This window comes from Engraulis encrasicolus, chromosome 14 (assembly GCF_034702125.1).
Source record: "Engraulis encrasicolus isolate BLACKSEA-1 chromosome 14, IST_EnEncr_1.0, whole genome shotgun sequence".
NCBI classification, from domain to species: Eukaryota; Metazoa; Chordata; class Actinopteri; order Clupeiformes; family Engraulidae; genus Engraulis; species Engraulis encrasicolus.
This window is the reverse complement of record NC_085870.1, coordinates 46,082,954-46,097,721: the sequence shown is the minus strand read 5'-3', so window position 1 is coordinate 46,097,721 and position 14,768 is coordinate 46,082,954. Positions and strand designations below refer to the sequence as shown.

The 14,768-nt window shown below is 45.4% G+C and overlaps 1 protein-coding gene across 1 annotated transcript in view; it reads left to right on the top strand.

Moving 5' to 3' along the window:
* dstyk (dual serine/threonine and tyrosine protein kinase) overlaps positions 1-14,768 on the top strand; it is a 59,164-nt gene that overhangs the window by 15,514 nt on the left and 28,882 nt on the right. Inside the window, exons 4-5 of the mRNA XM_063215927.1 lie at positions 9,422-9,988; positions 12,300-12,495. Coding sequence (XP_063071997.1) covers positions 9,422-9,988; positions 12,300-12,495 — 763 coding nt within the window. The remainder of the gene's footprint in view (positions 1-9,421; positions 9,989-12,299; positions 12,496-14,768) is intronic.

Genomic DNA, 14,768 nt, shown 5'->3' with positions numbered 1-14,768 from the left:
GTCTCCATCCACTATTTTTTTAAAATAGCCGAAATGTGTTTGAACTTGTTTCATAGATCTTCTAGAGGAGCGAGAAGGAGGGAGGAGGGGGGAAAAAACGCAGTAATCCTCTTGCTCAGAATCCAGGCTACGAAGTTGTTGTTGCACAGCAGGCAGGCCATGGTGGAAAAATATAGCTAGGGCAGGCCAGAAAGCATGAGAGGAGGCAAGCAGTCCTGATCCCTGCTGCCATGGTCAGCTAGGATGGATGATGCAAGTCTGTCGCTCGTATAGTGGAGGAGGGAGAATGTTGGGCCGGGCGCTACTTGGTTAATTTGAGACTAGGGTCATTTCACGTGAAATCAGACACTTTGGGATTTGACCCTTAATATTAGTGTCAGATTCAAACCAATGCAGTTCTTGAGTGCTACCTTGCTACTAAAAAGGCACACCAAGTATGATTGAAATCCGTGTCTGTCGGGTCCCAAAGTGTCTGATTTCACGTGAAATTACCCACTAGACTTCATGAGAAAGCCTTGTGCACATTGTCAACCTGGTCTTACAAGGATACAAGTCACGGACTGAACCAATATGACTTGGACTCATGTTCCTTAAACAGCTAACCCTGTTAGTAAGGATGTCCGCTATTCAGTTGGTAGCACCCGCACACTGATAAGTGGCAAATAAATTAGGTGTGAAACTTCTCTCCACTGCCTGGATCCCCCGGCAAACACCACCAGTGTGCAGGGTCCGTCTGTGCCTTGCATCAGAAATCACATGCTGCAACCCTGAGCAAAAGCACAGCTAATCCCCAAGACAAAAGGCCCCAGCTAGCACCCCCCCCCCCCCCCCGCCCGACCTGAGCCCTCCTGTCCCTCCTAACCCCAGTGGCCAGGCCCAGGGCAAAGACCCTGCCCCCTGGCCCGCTCAAGCCAGGCTGTGACCCCCCCCACACACACACACCCAAACGAGCCCCCACACCTCAGTGGCCTGATTTAGGCTGGAAAGCTGCTGCTTCTCCAGACGGAGGCTGCGGCGGCCCCCACTTACATAATGGGCCCATCTCTGCTCACAGGGTCTGCTGCCTTTCACATGACCAGGGCACAGGCCAGGGATGAGGGAGAGAGAGGGAGCGAAGGGGAGAGAGAGAGAAGGAGGAGGAGGAGAGAGAAAGAAAGAAAGAAAGGAGGGAAAGACAAGACTTTGGCTGCAAAGCAGCAGGAAGAAAAACGGGGGAAAAGTTGGGTTTGGTGGGGGCCTAGGGGGTGGACGTGAGGTGGGCTGAACCATCATTGCTGCGATGGCTTGGTTGCCATGGTATTGGCACTATTTAGCAGGCCTGTGGGCATGGCTTATGAATACTTCTGTAGTGACTCATCATCACGGTGAACGTTGTTTTCATGTAAAAGAAATGTCGTCTTCGTTTGTCTCGCTTCATCTTTCTAATGGGATTGTGGACAGGATTCTTGTTCAAAAGCAGTGCTAGAAGTGGCCTCCTTGGCAAACTGAAGCTATGTTGAATACTCTTTAAGTGATGCCACTAAGTAAGCCATGACTATAAGTCACAAACCAGATCATATTAACAAAACCGATTATGGAGTGGATGGCCGAAGCCTGCAGAGACGATGATCTTGGAGATTATATTTTGGCAACAGGCATGGAGAATATTTTTGAGCTTCCAATTTGCTTTGATCATATGAACCCTTCCAGCAGTCATAACAAAAACACTGCTTAAACCCACTGTTCTTTCTTTTTCTGCTTCATTCTACAATATTTGGGATTATTGAATTCTAGAAATGAACTGTCTTTAAGTGATATGTTGGGACAATGTCAAGCACATGTTTGCTATTTGTGTGCCAGTGCAAGGTTACTTAGGATCAGAGGTGTCAAAAGTAAAAGTGTGTTCATGGTGCAAGGCAGAATGTCCCAAGAGGAATGCTGTGTGTGGGGGAGTTCCAGGAGTGTTTCCCCTCTCTATGCCACCAAGACAGACCGTTTACCCTGGAATATGTTGGTGTTTATACTTACAGTGAGTCCAATATGTATTTGATCCCTTGCTGATTTTGCCGGTTTGCTCACTAATAAAGACATGATCAGTCTATAAATTTATGATAATATGTATTCAAACATGGAGAGACAAAATATCAAAAAGAAATTCCAGAAAATAACTTAAAATAATATATTTTAATGTATTTGTATTTAATCTAGGCAAATAAGTATTTGACCCCTCTAGCTAAAGAAGATACAGTGCTTTGTGACAAAGCCCTAGTTGTCTAGCACTGAGGTCAGATGCTTCTTTTAGTTGATGACAATGTTTGAGCATATAGTAGAAAAGATTTTTGCCCATTTTTCTTTGCAGATTATCTCTAAAACATTAATAATTTGTGGAGCTTGGCAAATGGGAGGTTCAGTTCCCTCCATAGAATTACTATAGGGTTCATATTTGGAGACTGTCTAGGCCACTTCACGACTTAAATATGCCTCTTATTGAGCCACTCCTTCGTTGCTTTGACTGTATGTTGTGTATTATTGTCATGTTGGGAGATCCAAAAATGGCCCACCTTCAGTGTAGTGGTGGAGGGAAGGACGTTTGCACTCAGGATTGCACATTACATGTCTCCCTCCATCCATTCGTTGACGATGTGAAGTTGTCCTGTGCCTTGGCCAGACAAACACCCTCAAACCATAATGATACCACTTTCATGCATGATGGTAAGGAGGGTGTTCTTGGGATCATAGACAGCAGTTCTCTTTCTCAAAACACATTGACTTGTGTTAATGCTAAACTAAACAGCTTGATTTTGGTTTCATCTGACTACAGCACCTCCTTATCAAATCCTAAACCAGTCTGATGTCCGTTGGCAAACCTCAGGTGGGACTGCACAGGTTCCTTCTGAAGTAGAGGTACCATGTGTGCACTACAGGATTTTAAACCTCTGTGGCATTAAGTGCTACCAGTAGTTTTCTCAGTGATTTTGGTCCCAGTAACTTAGATAGCATTGCCTAGTTCATCCTGTACAGGTCTAGGGTGCTTTCTTTCTGTTCTCATGATAATCAAATCCATACAAAAGGTCAAATCTTGTATAGAACCCCAGACAGGCTGATGGATAGTCATTTTGTATTCCTCACATTTTGGAAGAAATGCATCAACAGTTGGGTCCTTAACACCCAGTCTCTTTCTTGTGGCTTTGCAGCCCATTTAATCTTTGTTCAGGTCTAAAATCTTGTCCCTGATATCATTTGACCGCTCTTTGGTCTGTTCCATGCTGGTGAGGTTGGAGTGTGACTGATTCACTCATACTATGGACTGATTCTGCTGATTCAATGCGTCTTTTATGCATGTTAGTATTTACAGGTGTCTTTAATTCAGATGACAAGTTGATCGGAAGTACCCATCTTGTCTGTGGGCCCGGAACTGTTATCAGTTGGCAGGGGATCAAATACTTATTTTGCTTGATGAAATGGAAATAAATTAATATATATTCTCTTAAGTTAATTTCTGGATTTTCTTTTTGATATTCTGTCTCTCCATATTAGAATGCACATTATCATAACATTTATTGACTGACCATGTCTTTGTTAGTAGGCAAACCAACAAAATCAGCAAGGGATCAAATACTTCTTGGACTCACTGTATTTTGCATAATTTCCCTGTCCATGGCGGTAGGTCCATCTGTCTGCTGGAAACCAGTTTGCTTTAAGGGAAGGTCTGTTTTACTTGTTTTGAGAATGTACTGAACAAAGTAACAACTAGAAATGCACTCAGAGAGTGCAGACCTCCGCCAAGGAAGCTGTTTGATAGAACAATTGTTATACCCTGTTTTTATTTTTCTTCCTGCCTTGTTTTTTTTTTAGTTAGAAGTTGAGTTAGGAGTTAGAAACTGCAATGGAAAAAAATGCCTCTATGTCTAGATTTATAGACCAGCAATGGTGAAGAATCTTTTTTTTAAAATCCTGTTTCTGGTTCATGATCTGGATCACCACCAGAATATAATCACTCATTCCTTGGGTTATTAGCAACAACTCCACAGAGTTTCATCCAAATCCGTTCATAAGTTTTTGAGTTTTTCTGAGACAGACAGACATACAAACAAACAGACAAACCAACACGACCGAAAACATAGCCTCCTTGGCGGGGGTAACAAAACGCACCATGGCATTTGTTTCTTCCCACCTTTGATATTGTCAACAAAGCGTCAGAGATGTGCCAAGGGTTTATGCCACATCCTGTTGTTCTGAGCATTGGTAAAGATTCACATACGGAGGAATAAAGACATTCTGTTGTTGTCAGCATTGGTAGAGATTCACATACTGTAGAATAAACCCTTTCACCGCAAGTGTGTGGAGGGGTTGTATCTCTTCTTTGCAGGTGCATGCCTAGCTCATTAGTGGATGAGGCGACTACACTGAAAGACAGCAGTTCTTTTTGCCAACGATGGCCCTAAAACAAAAAGCAGCCTATCACACAGCTGCTACATTCACCACAGCCGTGCCAAATAAGACAGGGGCCCATTTTTGCTGTCTGGTTAATGAACTCGCTAACACGCTAATTGTTGCTGCCCACCCCCCACTACTGTCACACATTCACACACACACACACGCACATGCACACACAGGCAAGCACTGTACATTTCTGCTGCTTAGCTCCAATCTGCCAAAGTACACATTGTCACACTGTGATGGATAATTGTGTTCTTCTTGATGTGAAGTTTTTTCACATGTTTATGTTTGTTAAGGCCATAGTCAAGTCTTAGAAAACAGAACTGACGGAGGCATCTGTGGCCTAATGATTAGGGAGCTGGACTTTGGATCAGAGGGTTTCAGGTGCGAATCCCACTCGGCCATGAGGTATTGGCTGAAGTACTCTTGAGCAAGGGACTTCACCCTACATTGCACCAGAGACCGTAACCAATACCCTTTAGTAACTGTAAGTCGTTTAGGATAAAAGTGTCTGCTAAGTGTAGTGTAGTGTAATGTTTCTGTTTTTTTTCATTTGAGGAGAGGAGAAGGCAGAAAGCTTGTTGAGTACATCAGCAGTTGGTGGAGGCATCAATCAGTAAATGTTGTTGCGAGAGAGTAATAGTTTAATAGTAAGTAAGGAGTTTTTATTAGCTCCTAAATGAGTCCTGATTTCACCACTACAAGCAATAAGTGGTTTCTTAAAAATGGCTAACAACAATTGGCATCACTGAAACAATCAATTCAAAGGGAAAGAGAGAGGGTGGAGTGGTATGTGCTCATCATTAGCAAGGGTGTGACAGGGATGAGGGAGGGATAAAAATAGACACAGCGAAACAGTCTGCTCCTCCACCAGAGCCTACTCTTCACAAGGAGACAGAGAGAGAGCGAGAGCGAGAGCGAAAGAGACAGAGAGATGGAAATCAAAAAGAAAAATGTCAAATGGCGGTTTCGATAGCAGCCCAGAGAACTATAATCTCACGGGGGGAGGTGTCATTTGAAAATGGACTTGTCTTCGTTGCAAGTCAAACATGCTATTTATTTTTGATTTGTGGTGAACAAATGTTTGCAGGGCATCGTTGTTCCAAAGAGACTCCTCACTTGGCCGCTGCTTCTCAGTGCCTTGGAGACGGGACTGACTGTCTCTTTTGTGCCTCTGTGCTCATCAATGCTCCCTCTCTCTTTCTGCATCCCTTTCTCTCTTTTTCTCTTTCTCTTTCTCTTTCTCTTTCTCTCTCTCTCTCTCTCTCTCTCTCTCTCTCTCTCTCTCTCTCTCTCTCTCTCTCAGTTTCCCTCCCTCTCTCTCAGTTTCCCTCCCTCTCACTGTTTCATACTGTTTCTCTCACGCCCTTCTCCTCCCCATCCATATCTCTCTCCCTCTTTCTGTCTCTCTTTTGCTCTCTCTTTCCCTCTGTCTCTGTCTCTCTCTTGCTCTCTTTCTCACACTGTTTCTCCCACGCCCTATCCACCCCACCCTCTCTCTTTCTTTTTTTGACACACGATCACTCTTCTTTTACATGTGCGGCTGTCACTCTTTCTATTTTCTGTCTCTCTTACTTTTTCTGACTATTTTCTATGCATGCTCTCTCTCTCTCTCTCTCTCTCTCTCTCTCTCTCTCTCTCTCTCTCTCTCTCTCTCTCTCTCTCTCTCTCTCTCTCTCTCTCTCTCTCTCTGTGTTTAGTAGTGTCTTACTCCATTTTACTAGTCGTTACCCCCTCAGCTCACACACTTTTTTCTCTCTGAAACTGTCACTGGAAATGAATGGCAGAGTTAAATGGTCTTGCCCTCTCTGAGACATCTTTGACCCACAGACCACCCGTTTCCATGAGAAAGTGTAGGCAGTGGAGTCTGCTGTTTCCTCTCTCCCTCTCTCTCTCTCTCTCTCTCTCTCTCTCTCTCTCTCTCTCTCTCTCTCTCTCTCTCTCTCTCTCTCTCTCTCTCTCTCTCTCTCCCTCCCTGCTTAAAGTAGTTAAGTTACAGTTAGACATATAGAAAAGTAATTGCATACATAAATAGTTGCTTTGAGCCAAATGTGGCCATTAGCTCATTTCCATCTGCAGTCCTTGCCTGGACAGTACTCTAGATTATACACACATATATATATATATGTATATATATTGCATGTTTTAGAGCAAAAAATAAAGATCGAATGGATGTAGTATTGGGATCCGGTCACATTTTATACGTGAAGGAATTCTGCCCTTCTGGGAAACCACAGGAGTGTTTGAAGGGTGTGTTGGGTGAGCCGCATAGGCGAGGCTTGCAGCAGATTTGGTAAAGGATTCAGTGGAAAGGTGCTGCATCTCCCATAGCTCTGCAATGATTTTTTCAAGCTTGTCTTTCAGAGCGAAACTGAGAAAGTAGATTTTCGCCATCACCAATAGATGTTCCAAGTACAGATTTTTTAAAGTTCTTAAAGTTCATTTTGTAAAGCTTAAGAATCTGCTCTCTAAGGCTCTATGATGAACTCCATATACCCACGGGCCGCCTACTTGTGGTCTGTTTCCTGTGGCTGGTCACAAATCTGGACAACCAGGAAGTTCAATACTCAGGAATAGCCTTCAGTAGGTGTCTGCAAATATGGGATGAAGTGGAAGGGGCATTGGGGGCACAGCAGAACTGATGCTACCAGTCTGTTAGTTCATAAGAGTGACCCTGGGGAAACAGAGTGAGTATTGGCTAGTGAAAAGCAAGAGAGACTCCAGTGATAAACGCAGGGTGAGGAGGAAACAACATGTGTTGGCAGATAGTGCTGCTGGGTGCCTGTCTCGTTGCTTCCCACAGAGCAAGGTGTGTCCTTTTTGAAGGTGTGTTGTTTGTTTTGCAGTGAACCTGCTTGTTCAAAGTGTCTGTGCGCTGTGATTTACACTACGGAACCCTGGAAAGTTCAAATGACATTTTTTAACATTTCATCCCTCATTTATCAAATGTGTCGGGCAAACAAGTAAATCAGCTGTAAGGTCAATTACCTAAGTTATGTACCGTAGTATAGTCTGACGATGTAGTAGTTGGCAATGTTTTGTATGTCTCGGAAATAAATCATAATCCAGAAACCAGCCCAGCACTGCTAGAATTCATGTTGCGTAAGAAATAAGAAAGAACAATCATGGCATGTATGCATGTATGATTTAACAACACAACAAAGCTGGTGAGGTGAAAACGGCTGGGGAGGGGGGCTGTTTCTTTTTTCCTCTTCAGTGTAAATTTAAGTCCTCTGAGGAAGTGTTGCCACATAGCTGCGCAAATTCATTTATAGACATGCCAGTACTCTCACACGTACTTCCAAACACATGCACACACACACACGCACACACACACACACAAACACACACACACACACACACACATAGGAGGACCTTGTTTGACAGGAAGCCTTGACTGACTCATCATCTGGGTGACGGGTGCCCAGTTCTTCTATTAGACAGGCCTCAGCTCTCACACGCCTCAGCCGGATTAGCAGTGATTACGCTGATTACCAATGATTACCAGATGGATATGATTGGAATATTAAAGGCGGGTGTGTTGGATTAAGTTTGCGTATTAAGTGAGGAGTGCTGAGAGGATTCCCAATCCCAAAGGGAAGCCCTTGACTTGAGGCCATTCATTTGCTCCTCCTCACCTTTGCTGACTGTGTTTCAGCACTAGGATGAAGTCTGTCAGTCCTTCTGTCAGTCTGTCTGTCTGCCTGCCTGCCTGCCTGCCTGTCTGTCTGTCTGTCTGCCTGCCTGCCTGCCTGCCTGCCTGTCTGTCTGTCTGTCTGTCTGTCTTTCTGCCTCTCTGTCTGCCTGTCTGTCTGTCTGTCTCGCGCTGTCTTCCAATGCGCTACCCTCTGCCTTCTCTCCTTCTACTCTGTGCTTATGTGCTTCCTTTTGATGCTCCATGTAACCTTCTGAATGTGCTGAGATCAATTGATAGGTTAGACTCAGGGCCCCTCCCGCTTGTGGCCTTTGGAGGAGGTTAATATTATCATGGCCACAACACCACCATGAGTCAATGTGTGTTTGAAACTCTGCGTGTTTGCGAGTTTGTCTGATTTTTTCCCATCTCTCTCTCTCTCTCACTCTCACTCTCACTCTCACTCTATCTCAATCTCACTTTCCCCCACTGTCTCTCGCTTCTCTGTCTCTCCCTCTCTCCCTCTCTCCCTCTCTCCCTCTCTCTCTCTCTCTCTCTCTCTCTCTCTCTCTCTCTCTCTCTCTCTCTCTCTCTCTCATATACTCGGAGCCTCTCCATCCTCTCCTATTACTTGCTTTGCTTTGTGGCAGGACGCCAAGACTATGATGCCCCCTCTCTGTTGTACTAATCAATGGCGCAATGACGTACAAGCAATGAATATGCTTCTTAGATAAGCTTAATGCGCTAAAAACAAAAACAGTCATCTTATCCATACAAAAGTGGCATTAGCTGTCATTGCACCACCCTGACGTATGCTACTCCCCAAAAAGCCATTGACCCTAATACCAGAGACGTTCTATTGGGACTAAGAAAATCTTTGCTGATGCAACTGCTACTACTACCACCACTCCGATCACTCAGACTGTCCTCTCCCCTTATGTCCCTCTGTGCTAGAGGCCAAGACCATGGGGTTGCCATGTCTCCATCTCTCCCAGTACTACTAGTACTCTCAATGCTCCTACCAATACTACTAATCATCCCCTTGTGTGCTTCCTTATGTGCTTATACATGGGTTCACAGTGTTTATCAACACAATGTTATGAGGAGGGGCAAGACACAGGCAGCCAACCATGTTAGCTATTTTTTTTGACCGACAGCAGTTTCCAACAATCATAGGTTGAGCTGTGCGCAGTTAGTTCCACGCAGTCAGGGGAAAGCAAATATTTAGAACCCATGTATAGGAGAACAAGATCATGGTGTGACTGTCTTCTCTCTCAGTGCTACTCTGACTGTGTTCCCCAAGATCATGGTAGTGCCCTTCATCTCTCCCAGTGCTGACTGTGTTCCCCTTACGTCCTTGTGTTGCAGGAGGCCAAGATCATGGTGGCGCCGTGCCCCGGCGTGCAGCCCATCCAGGAGGCGCTGGAGGACCTGACGCGCAACGTCATCCCCATCATCCTCTACGCGCTCAGCCAGGACGCGCTGAGCGCCGAGCAGACGTCCGAGCTGCGCAAGGTGCGCGAGGTGCTGCCCCGCTTCCCCGTCTGCTTCATCCGCATGCCCTCCTCCTCCTCCTCATCGTCCTCGTCCCCGTGCCTCACGCCCGACGCCTCCCCAGAGTCCAGGCGGACGGGGGACCACGAGCGGAACTGCCCCCAGCGCAGCGCTCTCCACAACCAGCTGACGGCGCTAGGCTTCCTGCACACGCCCAGCAGCCCCCCCACGGAGAACAGTTCCTCTGTTGTTGGGGTGGGAGGCGGCCCCACCATGCTGGGCTCCACCCCCGTGCCCCAAAGCATGCTGGGAGAGTCGTTTGAGCGGCTGCACCGGGTGATGGGGCCCTTCGCCAAACTGGTGCTGCAGAGCCAGCAGGTAGAGGCAGCCAACCTGCTCAACGCCGTGCACTGCCGCTGCCTGGACCTCTTCATCAACCAGGTGAGGGGTGTGTGTGTGTGCGTGTGTGTGGGTGTGCGCGTGCGTGCCTGTGACACGCCGCTGCCTAGGCCTCTGCATCAGTCAGGTGAGGTGTGGCGTGTGTATACAGTGTTTCTGTTAGTGTGTGTGTGTCGGTCGGTCGGTCGGTCGGTCGGTCGGTCGGTCGGTCGGTCGGTCGGTCGGTGTCTTTTGACCTGTCAGTGTTTATGTAGGAGTGTGTGTGTGGGTATTGTTGTTAGTGCGTGTGTGGGCGAGCATGTGCTGTACTGCAGCTGCCTGGACCTCTGCATTAACTAGGTTAGGGATGGTCTGTGTGAATATTCTTATTGATACAGGTTGGGTATTCCAAAAAACTGGTTCATTAGTAAACCAGGTTAACCCATTTTAGACTGATGACTTATGTTGTTTAACCTTTGGTGACTGGGGACGCATATGCACTGCATTCAGGCTCTTGAGTTTCTAGCTTTTTAAAATAAAAATGTGGGTATGTTACATCTTTTGAACACATTCTAATGCAAGATCAGAGTCTTGGGGTTTAAATGCAACTTATTTCGTGTTTTTATGTGCATCAGAGGCTAAGGTATTTAGGTTTTTATAGGCTGAGGGCAGTTTTTCTTGAAAAGGGCTTAGGTATTCAGTAGGCATTTTTTGCAGGTGCTTTAGGCATCAATGGGTTAAGTTAACCAGGTGGTAAAGGTCAAGAATGTTCTGTAAGATCCTGAAATCCTCATTTTCTTAACTAAATGATGCATGTAAGCTGTCTATTAACAGGTTTACCACTTCCTGTAGGTTAACTTAACCTGGTTTAAAACTGAACCATGTTCTTGGAATAGCCTACAGGTCATGTTATCCAAATAGTTTATGTCTGGAATAGTCTTGTGGGTTTGAGATTGTTGTTAGATGAAAGTCTGTCCGTTAGTTCTACCCTTGTGAAATGGGTCTTAATTGAAGGATTTTTTGGTGAAAGGTGGGAACGTGAAGAGAACATATCTACTCCATACTCGTGCAGCAGGAAGTTTGTGTAATCCAAAGAGTTTAGCTGTTCTGGATTTCTAACCGTTCAACTCTGTGCAGAATCAGGTAAGGTGTGTGTGCATGTGCACGTGCATGTGTGCGAAGGGACAGTGTAGGGGGAAAATATGTCTGAGTAGTGCAGTTTGGGACACTATACAGTCATAGGTAAGCGGTTAGGGCGTCAGACTTGTAGCCCAAAGGTTGCCGGTTCGACTCCCGACCCATCAGGTTGGTGGGGGGAGTAATTAACCAGTGCTCTCCCCCATCCTCCTCCATGACTGAGGTACCCTGAGCATGGTACCGGCCCGCCGCACTACTCCCTTGGGGCGCCATTGGGGGCTTCCCCCTTGCACGGGTGAGGCATGAATGCAATTTCGTTGTGTTCGCAGTGTGCAGTGAACACTTGTGTGCTGTGGAGTGCTGTGTCACAATGACAATGGGAGTTAGAGTTTCCCAGTTGGGCTTAGGCTTATACTAATACTATAACCAGTGTAATTCACAGGAAAACATATGTTGAGGTTTGTGGTTAACAGATTGGAAAAAAAAAACAAATTGGTAAGTTGGGGGGAAAAGTATGATTGGATTTTTTGATTATTTGACATGTAAGGCATTTCTTCTAGCCGAAGTATGCAAAACAAAAATGCATAGGTAATGAATGATATTATGAAACACACACACACAGCTGGTGTCAGGGGTAGATGAGGCGTGCAAATTGTCCTGACGGTTTTTGTACAGGTACAGGAACGTCCAGGTGTGGCTTGCCCCAGGTAGCATTCCATTATGCTTCCTTGGATGTGAAATCTCAGGACAGGCGGGTGGGCGGGCGGTCATGCCTCAACATATGGCAGAGCAAGGCACCATCATCCAGAATGTTCAGTCAGTTCAAAATGGAGTCCTGAAACATGTCTTGACGGCTACAGTGCTTGTTGCTCGTAATCACCGGCATCAAAAGTATATTTGCAGAGCTGAGTAAACCAAACGAAGAGATTTTAAAACGTTATTGTAGCGATCCCTATGTGAAAATGGGCCCAGAGAAAACGCTTGTGCTTGTTTTTTCAACAAATTTGTATCTCTCTTGACGTCTGGAGGAATTAAAATATGTCCATTATTATGTACCTCAGATTTAGAATCTTACAGCTTTAGATCTCTAATTTGATGAAATATTTTCTGACTCCACACTTGTGTATGGTCTGCATCTGCTTGTGTGTGTGTTTGTGTGCATGCATGCACGTCTGTGTGTCTGTCTGTCTTGTCTGTCTGTCTGTCTGTCTGTCTGTCTGTCTGTCTGTCTGTCCAGGCGTTTGACATGCAGAGGGACCTGCAGATCACGCCGCGGCGGTTGGAGTACACGCGGGAGAAGGAGGGCGAGCTGTACCACTCTCTCATGTGCATCGCCAACCGCAAACAGGAGGAGATGAAGGAGATGATCGTGGAGACGCTCAGCAGCATGAAGGAACAGCTGCTGGAGGACGCCGCGAATCTGGAGTTCACAGGTATGCAAACGCACAACCTGCAGTGCACAGGTATGCAAACACACAACCTACAGTGCACAGGTACGCAAACACACAACCTGGAGTGCACAGGTACGCAAACACACAACCTACAGTGCACAGGTACGCAAACACACAACCTGGAGTGCGCAGGTACGCAAACACACAACTTGCAGTGCACAGGTATGCAAACACACAACCTGGAGTGCACAGGTACGCAAACACACAACTTGCAGTGCACAGGTACGCAAACACGCAACCTGGAGTTCACAGGTTGGTAGCAACGCAATGCACTGTGGTCAGTCAAGGGTTAAAACTGTTGTCAACCTGGAGTTCATAAGGTACGCAATGCACTGCGGTCAGTCAAGGTTTACCTGGATTACAGATACACGAACAGTCAAGGTCTGTTCACAGGTACTCAACAAACTGTATACGGTCAAAGGTTAAGAAGTTATGACTCACTCAGCCAACCTGGGTGGGGGTAGGAGAACTTTGAGGAACCCTGGCACCAACGTAAAGGTCCAGGATTGTGTGTTCTCGCAAGTGGAGTCAACATCGCAAGGGTGTGCTGCTGTGCCTGCCGTACCATGTCATCAGCAGCATTTATTGCATTATTATTTGATTCAGTCAGTTTTGGAAGGGAGAAGTGGTCTAATGACTTATAAATGGTGCTAAAGTTATGAAATAGAGAAACTTTAGGAAAGTGAAACTTGGTCCGAGGCCAGGGCATGAGGCATGGTTCTACGTAGAGATGAACAATGCTAACTGCTGACTTCGGCATGTTGGGTGGAGATACGCATGAGTCTGAACAGGAGGACAGCAGAAAGATTGTTTTTGTTTAATTGATTGCAGAATCTTAGATCTGTGATAACTTCTACTCAGAAAAATACTCAGGAGACAATCTGGTGTAATGGGCAGTGAAAATCTAGAATATCAGGGAATTTTAATTTAGGGTCTACGAGACAGGGAAAGTTGGAGATTATCTGGGAATATTAATGGGAGGCGTATCTTAAACCTGTGCATCTATGCAAATTATTTGTTTTGACCAATATCTTAAAATGGTCTTGTGCAAAAACAAAACAAAAAGTTCAGTGAATTTACTTTTATGACTTGCTTATTCATATCAGTCCAGTGCAAGGGTGTAGAATTTATAAGATAGTGTTGAGATTTATATCACTTTTTTAACATGTGCCCAATTGTTACATTGGACGTTAAGGAAGGACATTTGGATCAGGAAAGATCTTAGGAAAGTCGGGGAATTTTTTGCAGTAATAATGAAAATAAAAGCGTTCATGTAAAGAACAATGCAATGGGTTGGACCTTGTTTTGTTTTTTTCCCCCAGAGTTCATGTTCGGACCAGAGTGTACAATAAGGTCAGACTGGATCAAACATTAACAGGAGATTGTAGAGTGGACGGGACTACTCCTCCTCAAAAAGGGCTGTTCTAGAAGTTGATTTTCACTCTGGATTTTTAGCTGTGTCCTGCTTTGCTAATTTCAGACTTTGACCATTAATTTGTTTATACTCTTTTCTTGTTTCCTGGGCAGTTCTTTTTTTCAGAGGAATTATAGAATTACAGATATAAGATGTGTAAGAATAAGAAAGAAATGAGACCCAGGCCTGTAGGGGGGCAAAGGGAGAACGTGTGAGATACACATTCAGAATCAGGCAGAAACCAAGAGACGGCGCCTGTAGAGCAAAGCAGGCAAGAGGCAGGGGCCCTCTCTCCTCTCTCCCGTGTAGACCAAATGAAGATTCTGTAATGATGTAAGAGCGTGAGGCTGGTCTGCTCGTGAGTGAGTCAACAGCAGCGCTGGCTCTGGGCCTTTACATAACGCTGCGGTTCCCAAACTGGGGGGTTGTGGACCAAAGGGGGCATTGCATAAAAGACAGTAGATCCACAGGTTTACATTTAACAGCTGAAGGAGAGGATTGTGCACATCCCAGGAAAAGGTGCAGGACGAAGGCCAACTGTAGTTTTCAAAGTGAGAAGTCCGCACACTTAAAGTCCTTTTTGTTGTCTTTTATTATTTCATGGCTGGATTACGTTTCGATTTCAACAGACTTCATCAGATTCTCCTTCAGTCCTGTCCTGTGGATTTCTAGAAATATTAATGAACATTGAACATGAATTAATGAACTATTATTGGAAAATCTAGTGGTGAAATTATTCTTAAATCCAAAAGCGGGTCCCCGCTGAAAAAGTTTGGGAACCGCTGACGTGACTCCTGCTGCATCCCGATCCTGGGCTTCCCCCTCGCCTCACAGCACTCCC